Here is a 22500-nt window from a genome sequence, read left to right as displayed (position 1 = left end):
ATATCTTTGTGCTATTTGACAGGTTTTTTTAATTAAAAATAACATTTTTCTACGCAAGGCTATTTGTGTGTGAATTAATCGACTTGTGTTTTTAAACTGTTTTCGGTGAGTAAAACCATTATTATTTTTTTATATATATGTATCTATTTTTCCTAATTTAAATTAATAATTTTCTTTTTTCTATTTCTTACAATATCATTTAATATATTTTTGCAGATATTTTTCTAACAATGAGTCGAAAACGAAGTATTTCTACACGCAGTACTGATTCTACAAAATTTGCAGGCCCACCTTCTCCATTAAAAACTACAGAACCCCCTACTTTCCGTCAAGTTATTAAATATAGTTACTTTATGGAGAAATCTCAGCCAACTCTAAATGCATTTTCTCTTTCGAAATTAATGGCAAATGAAATTGTGGATATTTGGAAGGCAGTAAATCCCCGTTTGCCCCTATTGACTGAAAAATGGATTATATATAAAGTGCAAGATACTTGCTTTAGAAAAGTTAAGCAAATAAACAGAAAATCCTTATCAAAAGTCGCTAAAAATATTCTGGTCGAAAAACTTGACAAATTATTTGACATTTCATCGTGTTCATGTGATTTACCACTTGCAAGATGTAGTGACAAAAATGTTAAATGCAGAAAAGAAAATTGTCAAGCAAAGCACATAGTGTGTACCTGTTCTATCACAAAGAAGGTAAGTTTACTTTTATTTATTTTAATTTTCAATTATTTGTTTTTATTTTTAAAAAAGTTAATGTCTATATCATACATATCTTAAATTAAATGAATTTCGATACTTGTAATCATATTAATTACAAGTATCGAAATTCATTTAATTTAAGATATGTATGATATAGACATTAACCAAATGAGAAAATTTCTTACAATTTTGTATATGTAAAATAGCATTATTTCTAAAACCAGAGAAGAATAGAATTAACATTTGTCAAATTGTATATTTCAGGTTCCTCTGGAAGATCGAGAATATTTGAAGGACCAAAGAAATAAAATTGGACCCAAAGGCAATTTTCAACTGGGACCTGTTGATACAGCAGCAGTAGCAAAATCTAAAAAGTTTTTTGTGTCAAGAGAAAAGCAAGTTGATTCATCCCCTCCTGTTGCTTCAACATCCCAAGACCAAAATATTCTTCCTTCAGAAAATAGTGATGAAACAGATGAAAGTTTTGAACCAGAGGGAGAATGCAAGAGTATTTACAGCCTTATAAAAATTCCACGTTATGCAATTGAACTCATCAGGGGTGATGTCTCGTCCAATTTAGGAGCAAGTCTCGCAAATGCTTTTCTTTTAGATCTGCAGGCTGTGGGCCTTCTGAAACCAAACATTGATTTAAAAAATATTTTTTTGGACAAATCCAAAATTGATAGGGAAAAAGAAAGAACAAAAAATAGTGCCTATCAAAAGCATAATGAAAAAATTAGCAATCTTATCTGCATTGGTGTCGATGGGAAACACGACAAAGATACATTATTTTACCAAGAAACTGTTGATGATAAAGGGAACAAAATACAAAGAAAATCTAAAAGACAAGAACATCATTTGACTTTTACAAAAGAGATGGGATGCGGAAGTAATGGGAAATACCTTACTCATAGAGTGATCCCCACTGTTGGAGCCACAGGTGCTGTTCTGGCAAATGAGGTGTTCCAAGTGTTAAAACAATATGAAAGTGTTCAAACACTAAAGGCTGTCCTTTTGGACAACACTAGCACCAACACAGGATGCAAATCAGGACTAGTCTCTTCCTTAGAAGATAAAATCAAAAGGAAACTACACACAATTGGATGTTCCCTCCATCAGAATGAGCTCCCTTTTAGAGCAATATTTAAATCCATTGATGGAAGTGGCAAAAGCCCAACATCTTTTACAGGCCCACTTGGAAAATTATGTGCCAGCAATCAACATCATTTGCCCCAAGTTAACTTTTTACAAGTGAGTAGTCCTTTAGAGACTATTTACTCTAAATTAACAGAAAATAAGGATCTATCTGGTGACCAGAGATTACTGTTAGAATATTCAGTAGGAATTTCGAGGGGCAAAGTAAATCCTAAGTATGCAGCCTGGAGGATCGGACCATTGAATCAGTCAAGATGGCTTACTCTGGCAATCAGATTAATGTGCATATGGACACGAAAAAGTTATGCAACAGAATTAACCACAAAAATGCACAATCTGATTAAATTCATTGTCCAAGTCTATGCAGTTTGCTGGTTTGAAATTAAATTAGATAACAAATTTCATAACCAGCAACTGTATATTTTTAACATGATTGGGCAAATAAAAAAGCAGCCATCAGAAATTCAAGAAATAGCATTGAAAAACCTTAAATTCAACGCTTTTGCCCTTTTGCCTGAAAATATTATTTTCTCAATGATAAAATCTAATGAATTGGAAGTGAGAGAAGAAGCTATTAAAAGAATTTTAACCATAAGGTAAGTAAACATTTGTTCATATAAAACTGATCAAATTGTTTACACTGATTTATACATTCATTTTAACAAAAAATTTAATTAAAATAAAAATTGTGTTTATTTGTTGAATTCAATATAATAATTTCTTTTTTTTCAGGAATGGGGAACCATCGAAAAAGCGTCTGAAAAAAATTTCAGATATAAATTTTAATGCTTCACATTGGTCGGATTTGATAGACCTTTCTCAAAATGGAGTGTCAGAGCCAGCTTTGACTGAAGACTTATCAGACAATGAACTTCGCGAATTCTTGATGAGTGGTAGAAAGCCAGATTTGCCTGATTTGCCTGCTCATTCACAAAGTGTTGAAAGGGCTGTGAAGTTGACATCAGAAGCCTGCCATTCAGTCTATGGACTTGAAGCAAGACATAGACATATTATTGCTAAAATTTTATGCCATGAAATGAGGCCATTTTTTGCTTCAAAAGGGGCTTATAGAGAGACCTTTGACATTATGTTACAAAAATAGTTTGATTTTTGTACTTTTTTCCCTAGAAGTAAGAAATGTTTTGGATTTGTTTAAATTTTTTTCCCCCCAAACAATTAAAACTTTTCTTCTTTTTATTGACAACAAAAAATTCAATTCTTTTTACAATTTTTTTATAATTATAACACACAGTAAGGTAAAATATGCCATTTCCAAAAAAAATGGGGGGGTGCAGTTATAAATTTTTTAATATTTACCATACCAGTTATTATATAGTTTATTTAAATAAATAAACCCACTCCTTGCTATGATCAAAACTGCAAAATACCAAATAATTTCACATGTAAATCTTTCACAGATAAGGATTTTTCCGTTTCAAAACAGACGATCTTTAAAATCAAATGCTCATCTAACGGCTGATGTTAGAAACCTAGTTTTTGTATATTTGTACTTCCCTCATGTGGGTGCAACTTTCTCCACCTAGGTCTTTTACATTTTCCAAAAAAAGTTAAAAATCAACCTACCCTACTGCATATACGCACACATACATATACTCAGTCGTCGCAGCTAGTGAACAGTGTCTTCAGTTGTTGCTCTTTGGTTAGCTTGCCTTTAGTATTGAATTAGTTGAACGTCTTATGCAGCTTGTTCACACACACACACACACACACACACACACACACACACACACACACACACACACACACGTGCCTTTAACAAAAAACTTCATGACTTATTTCATATTTTCCTGCATCCATTCTACTAATAAGCATTTGCCAGGCAGATGTCTGTACTTGGAGAAGAAGAAAAAAAAAATTCTTGTCTACTTTCTTGCCCATCCTTCCTCCCCGCCCACCTCTCATCTGCCATATTATTAAAATCTGATCTATATGCGTTAGTTTGGCACTGTTATTATTGTTCGCTATGTGCACTCCCCCTCCTTCCGCACATCCCATGCATCAGCCCTCGGTGCACATGACACATTGCAAATAATCTTGATTCATTCGAAGCGCATACATAAGTACACTTTACCTTTTAGAAGATGAACTTGCAAGCATAGCAATGCCCGGCTGCTGCTGCTGCTGCTCTTTCGTTCTTGAGAAGGTGTTGCACACATTCTGTAAAGCTTTTTAACAAAACAAAAAGAGAAGTGTGTGTGTGTGTGTGTGTGTGTGTGTGTGTGTGTGTGTGTTCTTCCCAGTCATTCAATTTGTTACTGTTTACAAGTTGATGATTTTTTTTTTTTTTTTTTACATGGAAGTCACCATTTATCAAGGCCCGGAAGCCACTCGGCGATAAGGGTTATTGCGTGTACAATAATCAATGGGATAGTATCGTAGTAATCGTTAGTATTGGAGATTGTCTTACTTAAGGGGGCGGTTCATCAGGAATTTGTTGATGTTGGACTTGACATCCAAGTTGTAGTCAGGTGGGAAACAGGCAAACGGAAGAGAGTTCCACAGGCGTGCACTTCTAAGAAAGAAGCTTTGTTCATGGAATCTACGTTTTGATTTAGACACAGATAAAGAGGGAAGAAAATTACTGACAGTTGTTTCAGCTAGTTGATCCTTGTGGTTTCCTATTTGATCTAAAGTTGCATGTATATTATATACATATGTATAAATATGTTTGACACTCTCTGTCTCTCTCTCTCTCTCTCTCGCTCTCTTTCTGTCTTTATCTTTTTATATATAACTACTTAATTTACTCACATAACATTAATATACAAAAGTATAAATTTATGCGTAAACTTTCAGTATTTACTTCAAAAGTGCTCAATAGGTAGGTAGAGCTAGTTATTAAGTTATAAAATATATATGGTGATTAAGCTACACTGAATATTCCGCGTTTCATCCACTCTAGGACTCTTCAGGCTTATGTACGAATTTTGTGGTTGTTTGTCGTTTTTATGCATCTTCTATTGACCTGTAGGGACCTAGACGACCCATGTAGATTATGCCTTCATGAAAAATTTGCTATCCTGTACTTTAAAGAACCCCAACATCTATTAAACTGTAGAAGAGAAATAGCAAACAACTGTGTTCAAAAGATAAAATTTACTCTAGGATAGCGATACAAAATAGTTTTAAAACTAACAAAAACAGAAAATAAACATGAATATACATAAACGATCACACATATATGTATATATATATATATATATATGTATATGTATATATATATGTGCATATATGTATGTATGTATATATATATATATATGTATGTATATATATATATATGTGCATATATGTATGTACATTTATATATATTTATATACAAACTAACATAAAAAAAACACTAACCTAGATTTAAAACAGATCAAGAAACTAGATATCCAGGCTAAATAGAGCACACACAAAGGAACAGGTCAACCAGAGGTCAAATAGGCCTTTGTCCGATAATTGCATGCTCATTGGCTGATAAGAAGGGCGCTGTGGATACTAGAAAGCTGATTGGCTAACTAAAATCTCAATAAAAGATGTATATATAAAAACGACAAACAACCACAAAATTCGCGCATAAACCTAGAGTACTAGAGTGGATGAAACGCGGAATATATTGTTTTAAGCACTGGCTCTTCAGTTTTGGCTCTAGCGTTTAGGGCGATTTCAACCATTATCACTGCATGATCAGCATTTCGTTATGCAATCCTCTCCTCTCAATATAGCTACCATTACAGAGGGTATATATTTGATTTGAGCCCAAAACAATAAATGTTAAGTGGTCAAAATTGGGCCCAAAGTTAAAAAAAATTTGATCTCTGTGGTCTCTACCAAATTACTCAGCCAATATTTGGTTTAAACATTCAAAATTTTGCATAATGTATATTCAGACATAGACCAAGCTTTTTAATCAGTTTTTGGGCGAAAATCTGGCTGCCAAGAGGTCAAAGTTGAAATAGTTGACCTTTGCAAACTCTACCAAACTCCTCTGTCAATTTTGAATCTAAACACTTGAAATTTTAGATGTAGGTTACCTGGACACGAGACAAACTTAAAAGTGAACGTGTCTGTGTGTGTGTCTGTGTACATTTCCCTATGCAATAACTCTGTCAATTTTAAGTCTACAGACTCGAAATTTGATATATAGGGTACTGAGATTTGGGGAAAATCTTTGTGATCGGTTTTCGGCTAGAAATTTGGCTGTTAAGTGGTCAAAGTTCAACGATTTGACCTTTGAGAACTCTACCAAACTCCTCCGCCAATTTTGGGTCTAAACACGTGAAATTTTAGATATAGGTTCCTTGGACATGGATCTAACTTAATAACTTGTTTTGAGCCCAAAACAATAAATGTTAAAGGGTCATAATAGGGGTGAAAGTTAAAAAAAAATTGAATTAACTGTGTTCTTATTAATTATTAGGTTGGTGCAAAAATAATGTCGTTTTTTGATGGTGAATTGAACGTCAAAAACCAGCATTATTTTTGCACCAACCTAATATTTTACTTAATCTATTTTCTGGGGAGGGGGGGGTTTCTTATCAATTATTTAAAAAAAAATCTTTATGAATATCATTTTATATATGTTCACTGAAAGGAGGGTTAAACCATACTTTTTTGTGTGTTCTCTTATTCTTAATTGCATTATTATTATCATATGCTTTTTCATTATTTTTAATTTCATTCTTTTTATCATTATTTTAATACCTATTTTTATTTTTTACATTTCTTTATTATGTTATATGATATTGTGTAGTTTGTTCTACTATTCTTATTATCCACCGCCTTTATGTATTCAATCTTACCTTGATATCCTAATCTAATTTCATTATAATAATCCTTATTCTTATTGAATATATTCTCATTTTCTGATAACCTGGATATTCTTTTTGATAAACTGGGGATAATTGCTTTTTTCATACACTTAGGATGATTAGATTTATCAACTTCTCCCTGGGAGATAGATTAAGTAAAATAATTAAAAATAACACAGTTTAACTTTCATTCTCAACCGCTGCCACTCTAGGTAATACTATAATAGGTTCTAATAATGAGAAATAAAACAAAATAGTGAATGATAATAGGATTGAATCAGGTGAACTGAAAATATTATAAATAAATAATATATATATATATATATATATATATATATATATTATATATATATATATATATATATATATATATATATATATATAATAGGCAGGCTACACATTTGCAAACATGCTAAAGATGTCTTTCTAAATGGAAAACTGTTGTTAACATGGACAATGGAGTTGAATGCCATTTTTATTTTAATTAAGCATCTGCCAGTCTTTGTTTTGGTATCTGCTGGCTACTTATATAACCTGTCAGAACATGTTATAGAATGGTTAAAACAATGTAAAGTGAGAGGGCTAGCGACAGAAATACATACATTGCAGGATTCTAATAAAAAGTGTAGAACCCAGAATTAAAATTGGTGTATACATTGTTTAGTTACATTTTTAGTTACAGTTCAGTTACATATTCAAGAAAAATTTTACTATATAAAAAATTGTCTTTGTAATGACTCATTGTTTTTTTATAATACTGTTATAATGGCGATTAACTCCACAGCATTTTGAAATGTCATCAATCAAAGTTTGTCATTGGAAGTAGGTTAAGATTTTATTGGCTTTTGTTTTCACATGCCAGTTGTCAGAAAGCAAACTTCTTGTTTACTTTGCATAAATAAATGGAAACATTTATTTATGCATCCGTGGACATCTTCGTAAAAATAATGCGTGGAAAAAAAAGAGGAAGGGGGCTGCTATCTATTTATTATACTAAATGTGAATAAATCAATATTTGTTTTGATAACGATTTTTTCCTACATGAAACCTGTCCCAGTATGGGTAAAATTAATTCCTTGAACAGAATAGTTTTGCACAACTTTTATGGCCCTCTTATAAAAATGTAAATCAAGATATAAGGCTATTAAAACGTATGTTTAGAATCCTTATTTCAATTCTGATCAAAATTCATTGTTTTTATTTGAGAAAATGCCTAAAACTGCAAATTTAATTTTAAGAGATTTTTCTTAATTGATGTTTTAGTGTATTTACATTAACAAAAATTTAATAATTAGTGTATTTACATTAACAAAAAATTAATAATTAGTGTATTTACATTAACAAAAAATTAATAATTAGTGTATTTAGATTAACAAAAAATTAATAATTAATCCTCTTAGCACAGATGTTGAAAAATTGCGACAAACCTATTATTTTCTCCTTTTATTTTCTTCAATTGGTTTATTATTGTGTTCTAGCTGGGATGAGACATACTGCCAGATGCCAGATATTCATTCACTATCTTTTACATAAACAACTGAGAGATTTTTATTTTTTTTACAAAGGAGTCACCACTTACCAAGGCCTGGGGGCCACTTGAGGATAAGTGTTATTGAGTGCACAGTCGTCAATGGGACAATATTGTAGTAATTGTTAGTAGTGGAAATTTGGTAAATTGGATTACTTAAGGGGACGATTTATCAAGAATTTGTTTATGTTGGACTTGAACACAACCAAATTGTAGTCATCTGGAAAATAAGCAAACGAAGAGAGTTCCACAGGCATACAGTTCTAAGGAAGAAGCTTTGTTCATGGAATCTCCGTTTTGGCTTAGGCACAGATAAAGAGTGGGGAAAATTCTTGACAGTGGTTTCAGCTAGATGAGTGTTTTTCTTGAAACTTTAACAAGGGGAGACCATAGATTGGAGCTCAGACGAGTACTTGCCATGAAAATAACGATAAAACAGAGACAGGCTTGCAACGCCTCTTCTGTGGGAAAGAGATTGCAAGGAAGAGAAAAGGGCATCTCCCACTAAGCTATGAAGTCTATTTTGAACTCTGTCAAGACAGGATAAGCTGCTTCTAGCAGCTCCTGCCCAGATGTGGCAACAGTACTGCATCCTTGGGCATACTTGACTTTTATATAGATAGAGAATTGCATCAGCAGTGAGATATCTACTGGAGTGATAGAAGGATCCCACCATTTTTCCAGCGACCTTGGCAACATATTTCATGTACGTATTCTATTTCAGATCAGGAGTAAAGGTCAAACCCAAAAGCTTGTCAAAAAATGGAGCCTCCCCAAGACAAGAACCATTCATTTCAATTGATGCCAGATAGGGATCAGAGTGTTGATGATGTAAAGATAGAAGCTTGGTTTTAGATGCATTAAAAGTAACCAGCCACCTCTTTCCCCATTGTACCACGAGTTCAAGATCAGAGAAGAGAGAATCAGAGAGAACTTGGTCATTTATGGCGTTTGATGTGCTGCCATAGATGGTAGTGTCATCAACATAAATGTCTATGAATAATCTAAGGATGTATTTTGAGAGATCATTGCTGTAGATCAGGAAGAGAGTTGGGCCCAGGATGGACCCCTGAGGGACTCCAGCGTTAATTTCTGCCCATCAACCACTATTCTTACGAACCTATCAGAGAGAAATGATTTAATTGAGAAGACATTTCCAGCTATACTGTAGCTGGAAATCTTGTGAAGTGGATCTTTATGCCATACCCTATCAAAGGCCTTTGATATGTCAAGAGGAATTGCCCTAGAAAGGAAGCCTTTGTCGAGAGATTCACTAATCCTATAAGATATAACCGTTAGCACATCTGCTGTAGATCTAGCAGAACGGAAACCATATTGCATGTCACTAAGGAGGTTATTTTTGCAAAGGTGGTTGATTACTTCTCTATTTAACACAGATTCAAATAACTTACTCATGACGTACAGGAGACTTATTGGTCTGTACTGAGAGGGAGATGACCGATCACCTGAATTCTTAAATACAGAGCATACTGATGAGGTTTTCCAGGGTATTGGGAAGAAATTCTCTTTAAGACAACGCTTAAACAGCTTTGTAAGTATGGGAACTAGTTCTGGTTGAAGCTTTTTGAGCACTATAATAGGAATGCCGTCAGGGCCAGTTGCTTTACTGGAATCAAGTTTTTTGATTAGCTTGGCAACATCACGAACAGATATTTGTGATAAGTGATAAAGATTAGGAAACATCACGCACAGATATTTGTATGTCGCATAACATGTTTTCTGATACAGGAGGAAATACGGGGAGGTTGATGCCCTTGGTCACATAGGGTAGAATTAGCTGCAAAGTTCTTGGCAAAGTGTTTAGCTTTGTCTGATACTGACGAGATTACCTGAAGTCCATTGATGATGGTTGGGATAGAACACACGTTTCTGTTCAGGACCCTGTTTGCTATTTGCCAAAACTAGTGGGAACCAAGCAGCTGCTCAGCTACTTTGGATTTAATGAACAGAGCATACAATTTTCTTGCATTTTTATTACTCTTTTACAGTGGTTGCTGGCAGTCCCGAAAGCGACTTTAGTCTCGATACATCTATTACGTTGGAAAATGAAAGTGATTTCTGTGCGCAATGGCAACAGCATATTCTGGAGAGAACCATGGCTGGCTGTTAGGTTTTTGCTGGAATTTTTTGGAGGGTATGAAGTGGTCTATACCTACAATGAACCATTCCGTCAGGTATGATACGATAGAGGACGCATTCTTTTTAAACATGGAATGCAGATGTAGCTCAGATATAAATGTATGGAAGCTATCCCAGTCAGCCATAAAGTATCGATATACTGTTCGATGGAGAGGTACGTCTGAGGACTTATTACATTTCGTTTTTATCTTAACTAATACAACTGAGTAGTCGGAAGATTCCAGTGGAGAATGGAAGATGAACATAGCTCAGGGCAAGTTGTGAGAAAAAGGTCTAGGAGACTTTCATACTGACCGTCAGTGTCGGGCATATGGGTGGGTTTGTGAACAACCTGAATGAAGTCATAAGCAATGAAGAAATTGTGACAAAACCTCTTATCATCATCTGTCTTGAGTTGGTCAACCATTTCACATTGTGGGCATTAACGTCTCCACAGATGTGAATGTTAGCCGAAGGATGAGCAGACAGGATGTGGTCAATTTTCACAGGTATGTTCTTACAGATAGTAACTCCACTGAGTGAGGTCATAGGCAATGGCAAAATCATGACAGAACCTCCCCTCATCATCAGTCTTATTTGAGTGGGTCAGCCATTCCACATTATGGACATTGAAGTCACCGCAAATGTGAATGTTAGCCGAGGGATGAGCAGACAGGATGTGGTCAATTTTCTCAGATATGCTCTTAAAGATAGTAACTGCGCTGTTGTATGGGCCGATAAAGGGCAAATATAAACACAATGGTGAGCAAGTGCATGTAAAGGGTAAATTAGGGTCTTCTCTGGAGATTTCCTTATCACATGGAAAGCCATCTCTAGAGTAGCCACATATTCCATACCTATGGCGATCTTGGGGGTCAGATTTGGATGTTAACTTAGAGTAATCTTTAATTACGGACTCTTCTAGGGAAATGGTCGGTTCAATACCAGTTTCTCTTAGGAATAATAGGTATGGTTTCGTCTCTTGTAATTAGGTTTCAACCTCTGGAAGGTTGGAACGTAGGCCTCTTTATAAAATTATAACGGTCCCTTTAAGTGCAATTGCTTGTATCTCTTTTGCACTTGGTTCACCAAGTATATAATTTTTGAAATTTTTTTTCATAAGTTTGGTTGCTCATATTATTACTGGAATAATAGATATCTTCCTAAGATTCCAGTTCTTTTCATGTTCTACATAAGACTTTGATATTTCATTATTTTTTCTGATAGCATTCCCTGATAGGAGCGCCTCAGGTGATTAGCAATAAGCTAACAAAGGAGAAGGTAAAACTTGGGAAGGTGAACCTCATAAAATTACAGAGAACAAGAAACCTACCTTAGTTTATGGGGGACAAGCCATCTGAACAATGGCTTGAACTCTGTGGGGTTTGGTGCTGAGAGATAAACACCGACTGACATGCATGTTCAGGATATCTCTGGTTATGGGAGTCGGGTTCCAAAACTCTGGTAGGACTTTGTGACATATTTCCATTCTATGAACATCTGTCCCGAATGTAAACCTCACAATATTATTGTACTAACTTTAAATAGAACAGAAGTTACACTTTGATCCTAACCCAAAATGTACTTTTGTTTAAGATTCATGTTTAATGCAACAGCAATATCCAATGAAATCTTCGGTGATCAGACGATCCTATCTTTTAAAAAAACTGGAGGGTCATAATGAAATTGCCCTCAGGTATTATTATATACAATAAGACATTTTTTATTTATTTATTTGCAAACTGTTATCTTAATGCTATGAAGATGAGGATAACAGTCCATAAATAAATAAATATACAAATTGCTCATCTCAAAGGCTCCCATAATAAAATAAGATAACATTCGATATAGACCCGATCATGGAAGACTAGATACGAACGAAAAACTTGGATTTATAGAACAAAAGAAATCCCACCTTGATCACCCTTAGGGGCCCGTGGGACCTTGAATCTATGGTTCCAGGTTTCAATCCTACCCAAAGCCGGCCAGAGGATTAGTTGGCCAAAACGTAGTGAGACAACAACAACTATGGAAGGCAGTAATTACTGATGATACAGTTAAGAGACTCAGCATTCCTATCCCGTCGCGTTAACCACCTGACGAAGGCCAGAGAAATAGTTGTCCGAAACATCATGAAACAACAACTATGAAGATGAGAATAACCGTTCGCTAATAAATAAACAAATTACTCATCTCAAAGGATTCCTATGATCAAATAAGAATTTATTAAATAGTATTCAACAAAAGGGTCCATAGATGAAGGAAAAGTTTAAGAATCGCCGAGATAACTGAATCATTACCTTCTGAATTTACAAGTGCATAAAAAATACAAGTGCAGCTATCAAATTAGTGATAGTGCATTGACTCACAAGTTTCAGGTCTCAACATCTTTTTCAACCAGGCGACCCAATCAGAGTAAGTCATGATCTTCTAATCTACTTTTATTAAATTGCAAAATCAAACGTGTACATGTTGTGTTGCAAGTGTGTACTTAAACACGTGATGATGTCACGGCCAGCTAATGCTTTGAGGTTTGCTCAAGCATCGCTTTTAAAGAGTTGTTTGTTTGATGCCGTTTTCTTCTTTTTTTTCTTCTTTTTTACAAGAGTATCACCACTTATCAAGGCCCAAAAGCCACTTGAGGATAAGGGGTAAACACACACATATGTATTTAGCATTGTAACATACTATATTAAGTGAAATGGGAGGTGGGGGAGCTGCCTCTGGTCATGGGCAAATGTCCAGACGGTTTGGAAGGAAATTGCCAATGCCTTGAACCATGTCAGACAAACTTTGAAGAAGTTGTGTAATTGAACATTCTGATTGGCAAACAGTAAGTAACGTTTCATTTCCAAATTAGGAGTGGATTAGGTGGGAGGAGGTGGGGCAGTAAAAGAAGGAGAAGATGGGTGGTGGTGGTGGTATTTCAAGTTGAAAAGGGATTGTAGCGTTGCATGCAATTGCTATACATTCTTGCTGTTAATGTTTTTTTTTTCAATGGCCATAGACAATTTTGTTCACATCCAACGTATTTTGCTGAGTGTTGTATTGGTAGATGTTTAGTTGAGCTGTGTGTGTATGTGTGTGCATGTGTATGTGTGTGTATGTGGTGGTCGTGGTGGTGGGGGTCCTGGCCTTGATCATTCTGTTCATGTTTCTCCATATTCATCCAACTGAGCTCTGTACGACTGTTTATTGTTTTCTAACAAGAAAAGTTAGCTCAAACTTAAGGAATCTGTGAACCATAAAAGTGGCATGATCACACAGCTTTACATATTAAATGTGGAGTTTCGGTTGTGCTTCAACGAATGGAAAACTTGCTGCGATGTTCAATGTTAAATTGTGGCAGGTGTGAATGAAAAAGATTCAAGTTTCTTCTTGTAAATATAATTTTAAGTCGCCATATTTTTTTAATACATTATTCTTTGTATTTTGAAGAAATTTACCATTTCAGGTCTTTTTGCACATACCTTGATAAATATAGCTACCACTATGACACCACGTGCTACCCTGCTTGATAGCCTAACGACCCCAAATGCTGTGTGCTGTGACTTTGTTTTCTATTGTCTTGTCTTCTTATGGCCATATCATCGTAGTCTCTCACACTAGCGGCTGTCAAGGGGAGCAGACGGGTCCACGAGTATAAAAGTAAAATAAACACGGGGAAACAAAAAAAACACGGACTCTGATGCTTCACATATATGTCGCATGAGTCTGCGTGTGTGTTTCCATATACTAAGGTCCACATCTACGTTCTGTTGAGGCTGGGTTCGTCTGTTGCCATCTGTTTATCTCAATCTCCCAAATTTTCCCCACTCTTTATCTGTGCCTAAATCCAAACGTAGATTCCATGAGCAAAGCTTCTTTCTTAGAACTGCACGCCAATGGAACTCTCTGCCGCTTACCTGTTTCCCACCTGACTACAACTTGGACGTCTTCATGTCCAACATAAACAAACTCCTGACAAACCGCCCCCTTAAGTAAGACACTCTATCAAAACCCCCAATACTAATGATTACTACAATACTATCTCATTGATTACTGTACACACAATAACCCTTATCCCTGAGTGGCCTTCGGGCCTTGATAAGTGGTGACCCCCATTTAAAAAAAAAAAAAAAAAAAAGAAAGATTTTCTGGCCTGGCACAAACCACGATCTGTCTCCAACCAAAGTCCGACTGAACTCTTAAATCTGACTGTCATAGTCCTAACTCATGATTGTCGTAAAAACTCATGATTGTCGTAAAAACTCACTGAGTGTCGTTAAATCCAGCCTTGCCATCCCTATTGTTCCCCTGACTCACAGTAGCCTTCCCCTTAAAATACCCACAGGCAAATTGTTCGATCCTTAATCCATTGTTCTCAACCTATCGGTCATTTGGCCACTGATCACACCCTGAGTTTAAATTTCATCCCTGACTCTTTTGTCAGACTAACCATCCATTATTTAAAAAAAGAAAAATGCTATTTAATTTGTCACCCACCCTTTGTCATTTCCTACTCTCCAGCACCTAACGGCCTTAGTAGAATATAGTCTCACCCCCCACATCTGAAAAGGTTAGGGTTAGGGTTAGGTACTACACAATTCTTTCTTTCTGGTCTTGACCAAGTAGAAAATCAACTTGCAAATCAGCTACTAGCGTGATTGAAAGAATTAGGATGGAGTAAGTTCAAGGAAGTTTTGCCATTATTAACAAGCAGAGCGTAACCACTGTCGATCAAGTGAAAAGTCTATCAGATATGTGTACTCAGCATGATGATGTATGCAAGTAAAACATGGCCAGGGTTGAGGACATGTGTTGCTTGGAGAGAAATAATACGATGAATGTGTAATGCAAGTCTTTAAGACAGGGTTAGTTCTGATAACCCCAGAAGAAAATTAAATGTTAACAGCATAAGGAGATGTGTATAGAAGGGCAGACTTTGATGGTATGGTCACGTTGAAAGAATAGATCAAAATCTGGGGTTAGTAGATTTAGAATAATTGATGTAGCAGGGTAAGTGGCAAGGAAAGACCAATGAAAACCAGGGGAGGGGAGTGATAAAACTCGAACTGAGTAAAATAGAAATAAATAAAGGCAATGTTTATTTGAAATCATATAATATGAAATGCATTGTAATCTTATAAATAATTATAAAACAAAACACAAACCCATCTATAACAATGCATCATTGTATGTGTTAGAATATTTATCAGTGTTTGTTTCAGTGGCCTATAATACAAAAACCAAGCATTTCCGAACCTATGCACTAGTGACGGGACGATTCCAATGTTTTTCCTGATTCTGATACAATTTACTGATTCCGTACTAAATTATCGATTCCAATTCTTTATTAATCTCTAAATATTCAACTATAAAGTTGTTATTTTTTTTCTCGAGTAGCATAAAAACATGCTAAATGCGCAGATATTTTCTCAAATGTAAAAATACACTTGTGGGGGGGGGGGGTGATCTATACATTTTTAGTTTTACTTGTTGTTTAAAATCGATAAATATTAATTATTTTAACATTACTACCAGCAGTGAAACATTTTTTTTAAAAACAAAAGACAAAAGAATCGTGTTCGGCGTTGTTAAATAGGTACAATTTTTTAAGATTCTGATACCAATTCCGATACCTCAAAATGTTCCGATTTTTCCGATTCTGATTCCAATTAATCGCCCCAACACTACTATGTATGCAAAACCCCAAAATTATGGCATTAATTTTTTTTTTTTAATACATTTAATGTTTAGAAACGGTGTTTTCCCTGTTCATTCTCGCCTCTGTAAAAACACAGCTTTTTAGTCAGGATATTTTTCGAACATAACTTGTGAGATTCTATTAATCTTTCAAGATGGGGCGGGGGGGGGTGTTAAAAGCTGTCTCTCTTGGAAAATCCCCATAAAAATTCCATTTTTCTGGCATGGGTTAGAAATGTATATAATAACTCTTTCAATGATTAGGTTCTAGTAATTACTGATCTCAGCTTAGTATACCGAATGGCCTCCTTCGAAATGAGGAGAGTAACACTAGTAGCAAGATATTACATTATGCCAATCTTTCAGGTGGGGAGGACATTCCAGTTTTAGAAACAAAAATAGAAAACAAAAAACAAAAAAGCTTTCAACATTTGAAGAACTGGCATTTATGAATTCATGTTCCAAACTTGGGCACCAAATGGGAAATTTGCTATCTTACATCTGGCGGCGTTTTAATGTGAGGGATATAATATTTGCGTTACGTGTACAAGAAGAATACTTGTTCCAGGACGGAGTAAAATTAATTTCTCAAAGAGAACAGCTTTATGTCACTTTTATGTCGTTTTGCAAAGATTAAAATCAAGATATAATGGTACTAAACCTTATGTCTAGAATCCTTATTCCAATTTTGATCAAAATCCATTACATGATTTTAGTTCTAGAAAATGTTTCCATATAAGGCTTAAGTTTAGGGTCTTAAAAAGATGAAATTCAAAGAATTTTGCTTGATTGATGTCTTAATAACTATGGATCAAATTTAATGTAAATCTGAAATATTTGTCTCTTAAAAACTTTTAAAAATACTATATAAAACTGAAATTTGGAAAGTATTTATTATAATCCATATCTCACAAAAATCTGAGATATCTGAATTTTAACGATGAGTTGCCTCCTTTTTATCCCTTTTGCACAAAACTAAAACTAAATATAGCCCACGTTATGACCTTTTACGCATAGCAGATGTGTTCTAAAATTTACAATGATGGATTAATTTGTTTAAGAGTGAATTCTACAAATATGAAAACATAACTTTATAAGGATGAAGCTAACATATATCCTCATGCACGTTGCAGATGCGAGTCCCAGATAAAATGATATAATTTAGATATTTATTATATAAAAATGCAGGTAGATGTCCTTTTACGAAGATTACCAAGTACTTTATGAAACACGATCATTTGACGCCAGAAAAGGCAAAAAAAAAAAAAAAAAATGCTTAATCGGATTTCTAAAATTGTTTTAAATCTAGCAGAGAAAGATGTCATTTTCATGATCACGTGACATTAACATTTGATCACTTAGCTCCCCAGACATCAATCCTTTGGACTACTATATAGTTGTTGAGTGTAATTGAGAAAAGGATTAATGAGCACCTTCGTAACACTAAATAATCCCCACAAGTCTTCATAGATTAATGTCCAATATGAACATCTGTTCTATAGCATGAGTCATGTCTCACAGTAAAGCTGAAGGAAACTTTATTCAATAAAATTATAAAAAATAAACTTTTTTTTTTTTCGGTTAAAAAGCGATTATTATCATTTTCAAAGAATCATTTTTGTGTATACATGATTCAATCTTTATCTCAAAAATTCCAAAAGAGAATGCATAATTCTGTCCCTAAATTACGCACTCTCTATATAGATGTTGCTGTCTCTGTCCATTCCTTCTGAGAATGAATTTTTACTCTGTTTATATTTTGTGTTGTATTTATAAGGCCTGGTTTTATTTTCATGCCTTAAACTCAAGTGGGAGGTATCTTACAACAGCCATGGCAAACATGTGGCCCATGGGCTGCATGTGGCCCTTTGCAAGTACGCTAGTAGTTTGCATCCAAAATACTGTGAGTTTATCTCTTACCAATTGCAAATTTTTACTTCATGTTATCCAAACTTAAGGAAACTTATGGCTTTTCAGCTGGGAGCAAAGTGTAATATCTGTTCTGATACTACACGTCGTCTTTTCTGTTTTAGATTAGTGGAGGAGAAATCCTTCTAGACTGAGGCAATTTAAAATTTTTGTCCCAATCCAGAGTATCCGTTTTTAGGGAGTTGAATTTTCGCCACCTTAAAAACTGACTTGTGTTTAACTCTGCCCTCGTGGGGAAGCAAGTAAATAGCAAAAATATAATCATTCTTATCCGTGAAAACGTTTTTGCTATAAAAAAGAGAGCAGTCTTTGTTACTCAGATATTTTTCAGCATATTTGGAATTTATTTGGCCCCTCGATCTTTATCCTTCTCTGCAGCCTCTCTCCCACATGTTCTTGCTAGTCTCAGTCTCTTCTTATCAATACTATTATGGCATGTGTTATCCAGAATTGTCAGATTTATAATAATCAAGGTAAGTTTATGAAAGGCAAAAATTCTCAGTGGTAGTTTAACTATTGAACTTCATAATTTCATAAGACAATCATAGTATCATTACCATTTAAACTAACTAAAATTAACAATAAATATTAATCATCTACATCATAATTTAGGTCATAAAATTAACAATAAATATTTTTTAATCATATACATCATAATTCAGGTCATAAAATTAAAAATAAATATTTTTTAATCATCTACCTCATAATTCAGGTCATAAAATTAAAAATAAATATTTTTTTAATCATCTACATCATAATTCAGGTCATAAAATTAAAAATAAATATTTTTTAATCATATGCATCATAATAAAATATATATGGCGGTTAAGCTACACTGAATATTCCGCGTTTCATCCACCCTAGGACTCTTCAGATTTATGTGCGGAAATACAAAGAAAGCGGACATTCCCCGGTAGTCGAATGGAAAATAATAAGAGAAGCTACCACGTGTAAGGACCTAGACGACCCATGTAGAATATGCCTTCATGAAAAATTTGCTATCCTGTACTTTAAAAAACCCCAACATCTATTAAACTGTAGAAGAGAAATAGCAAATAACTGTGTTCACAAAATAAAACTTACTCTAGGATAGCGATACAAAATAGTTTTAAAACTAACAAAAACAATAGAAAATAAACAAATAAATAAATTAAATAAACATGAATATACATAAACGATCACACATATATGTATGTATATATATATATATGTATATATATGTGCATATATGTATGTGCACATATATATATATATTTATATATAAACTAACAATAAAAAAAAACATTAACCTAGTTTTAAAACAGATCCTTTGTCGATAAAATGCATGCCCATTGGCTGATAGGAAGGGGCGCGGTGGATACTAGAAAGCTGATTGGCTAACTAAAATCTCAATAGGAGAGGAGCATATAAAAACGATAAACCACAGAATTCGCACATAAGCCTGAGGAGTCCTAGAGTGGATGAAACGCTGAATATTCAGTGTAGCTTAATCGGCATACATATTTTATAAATTACTATATATATATATATATATATATATATATATATATATATATATATATATATACTAGCAAAAGTAGCCGTCTGACTGGGTTCAAAAACAGCCTACAGAAAATGGACTCTGATTTATGAAAGTATGATAGGTTATGAAAAGGAAGGGTTGTAAAGCGATAGCTTCGAATTTGGGGGTATCAAAACCAAAGCAAAATATGATGAAAGTAAAAATAAAATAGATAAACCCCATAATTTATTATACCATACCTGTTCACACTGAAACACTTATCACAATATTCTGTGGATCTATATTAAAAAACCTTGTTAAACTTTGTGACATATTTCCATTCTATAGAGGTCAGGCACGAATGAACACCCCATAATTTTATTATACCATATTTCTTCAAACTGAAACATAATTATCAAAGTATACTTACGCAGATAGATATGAAAAGTCTTTATTAAAGTTTGTACCTATTTCCATTCTATGGAGGCCAGGCGCGAACGCAGACCCCACAATTTTATTATACCATCCCTATTTCAGTTAAAACATACTTATCAAAGTATTATTATGTACATCTATATCAAAAACACTTGTAAACGTTTTTTTTAAAATTTTTTATTTCCATACTTTGTGGACCATGCGCGTACGCAGATCCCACAATTTTAATGAACCACCGTTCTGCCAGATCAAACATACCCATTCCTGTGTCTCGATACATCTTCTATCATTATATGTAATCAGTTTTCTAAAATAGTCAACCATATAGGAGCTTATTCGTGACCAGACCCCCCCCCCCACAGCTTTATATTATATATATATATATATATATATATATATATATATATATATATATATATATACATATACATACTAGTTGGGACGCCCAGCGTAACTCGACCGCAAAATTCGCTTAAATGAGATTTTAATTTATGCAGTTTTCCTATATTATTATAGCAAAACTTTCTATCGATTCTTTTATATTAGAAAGTGGGATTTTAAAAATAAAGCAAAATAAATATATCTATATGACTTGGGTGGATCAGGTTGAATTGAAACCGAAACCAAAACTTAGGAGAAATATATATATATATATATATATATATATATATATATATATATATATATATATATATATATATATATATATATATATAAACTTCTTTCCAGTTAACGGAAAAAAAAACATTAAGAAATTTACATGCGAGGTTTGAACTTACAGACCACGTCATGCAACAACAAAAAAAAAAACCCATAAATATTCAAGTCTTATAAAATTCTTTACAGTTAATGAAAAAGAAAATCAAGAAATTTACCTGTGGAGTTTGAACCTACAGACCACATCATACAAAAAACAGACAAAAAAACACTATCAACTTACCCACAGTAGAATTTTCACGGCCCGTTGTTCTATCATTGTTGCTAAGTGACAACATGGAAAAATGGCTTTACTGATGATAGATGAATTAAAATAATGGTTTCGATTATCAGTATTCTGAGACAAAACCTAACTAAGATCATTTCCAGACCTATACACTAAAGTTCTGTAAATTGTAAAGAAAATCTGTTCAGCTGTTTTGGAGTCTATAAGGAATGAACTCACACGCATACACAGACAAAGTTGCATTTATATAATTTTAGAAAGATTTTATATATATATATATATATATATATATATATATATATATATATATATATATATAAAAAAGCGAAAATCTATGTATGTATGTGTGTTCACTTTTTCTGTGTGTCTACTAAAGGCTTCTTTTTTTATTTAAACTTTTTATATCACATATAAATCGTAATATCTCACAGTTAACAACTAAGCTCGCCTGTCTATTTAATTTGCTCGATTTTGGGAAGATAAATATTCAACATTTGTCACTCGCCGCATGTGAGTTAGTCTTTTTCCTATAACATCTTGGGGGAGAAAAAAAAGCGTGGAGCAGTAAATGAAATCCCGCAGTCAAACTTGACCTCATTAACTCATTAAAAGGGCCACCTGCTAAATCCAAGTAATTAAATAAATTCAAATGTGTTTCCGTTAGCATGTCGCATTGGGGCAATAGTTAACGTCGCACGTTTTTTTTTTTTTTCACACTTTAATTTACAACTTTGCCTCAAGGGTTCGGGTTCGATCCTCATACTTACTTTTTTTTTTAACCCCCCACCCCCGGAGTTTTCACACACACCTTCAAACATCCGGGCAACGCCGGGTACCCCTCGCTAGTATATATATAAAAGCGAAAATGTGTGTGTTTGTGTGTGCACTTTTTGTGTATGTCCGGCAAAGGCTTTTTTTTTGGGGGGGCACTCAGCGTGCTCACTCATTCTTAAAACTTTTTATATACTGTCTAAATCATAATATATACGAGTTACGAACGGAGGTCGCGTCTATCTTTAATTTGCCTGACTTTTACTTTTGCTATTTTCGCGATTTTTTTCAATCACTGCGGCAACGTTTTTTTCAGTCGCTGCGTCTTTGTTTCGCTTTTCTTATAAAAAAGCAGAACTGAATCCGTATCAGCAGTTTCCCCGGCACTCGTGGCCGGGACGTCCAGAAAAGCAATAAAGTTTGATCAATGCGTGGGGGGGGGACCTCTTATATCAGACAATTGCTATTCATTGGGACACTCCCCTTTTTATAGGGAGCTGGGGTCCCCCCCCCCCCCACAACATCTTGGGAAAACAAACAGTCAAATTGGGGAAAAGAAAGAACAAAAAAAAAACAGCCTCGCAGCGAAAACTGACTGCGGGATATGTTTGACCTCATTATCATTAAAATCGCGCATTTAAGTTTTAATCGTTAAATTAAATCGCTTTTCTGTTACTCTGCCGTCATGGGTAAGTGGGTTAAATGTCAGGATTTTTTTCCACCTTCGCCTTAAGGTTCCAGGTTCGATCCTACCTACCAACCCAAATTTTTTTTTTTTCTTTTACTACACGAGCGACGCTGGGCAGTTTTTTTGTTTTCCGATTATTTAAAGAAGTTTAACATCGTTTTTTTTTTTTTATGACTCTTCACCCTAAATTTGGCCGTTTTGTACA

General features: G+C 34.2%; 2 protein-coding genes across 8 annotated transcripts in view; both read left to right on the top strand.

Moving 5' to 3' along the window:
• The window catches only part of LOC145291541 (uncharacterized), a 6429-nt gene extending 1239 nt beyond the window's left edge, over positions 1 to 5190 (top strand). The window contains exons 1-4 of the mRNA XM_080137546.1: positions 1 to 105; positions 217 to 701; positions 972 to 2458; positions 2595 to 5190. The exon at positions 1 to 105 is cut by the window's left edge and continues 1239 nt beyond it. Of these exons, the coding sequence (XP_079993672.1) occupies positions 231 to 701; positions 972 to 2458; positions 2595 to 2964 (2328 nt within the window). The 5' untranslated portion in view covers positions 1 to 105; positions 217 to 230 and the 3' untranslated portion in view covers positions 2965 to 5190. The remainder of the gene's footprint in view (positions 106 to 216; positions 702 to 971; positions 2459 to 2594) is intronic.
• LOC145291542 (uncharacterized) overlaps positions 1 to 22500 on the top strand; it is a 459128-nt gene that overhangs the window by 104422 nt on the left and 332206 nt on the right. The window lies entirely within an intron of this gene.

This window comes from Euprymna scolopes, chromosome 12 (assembly GCF_053919585.1).
Source record: "Euprymna scolopes isolate OS-2025 chromosome 12, ASM5391958v1, whole genome shotgun sequence".
In the NCBI taxonomy this organism is placed as follows: domain Eukaryota; kingdom Metazoa; phylum Mollusca; class Cephalopoda; order Sepiida; family Sepiolidae; genus Euprymna; species Euprymna scolopes.
The sequence above is the reverse complement of the archived record's forward strand: the minus strand, read 5'-3'. Positions and strand labels throughout refer to the sequence as shown.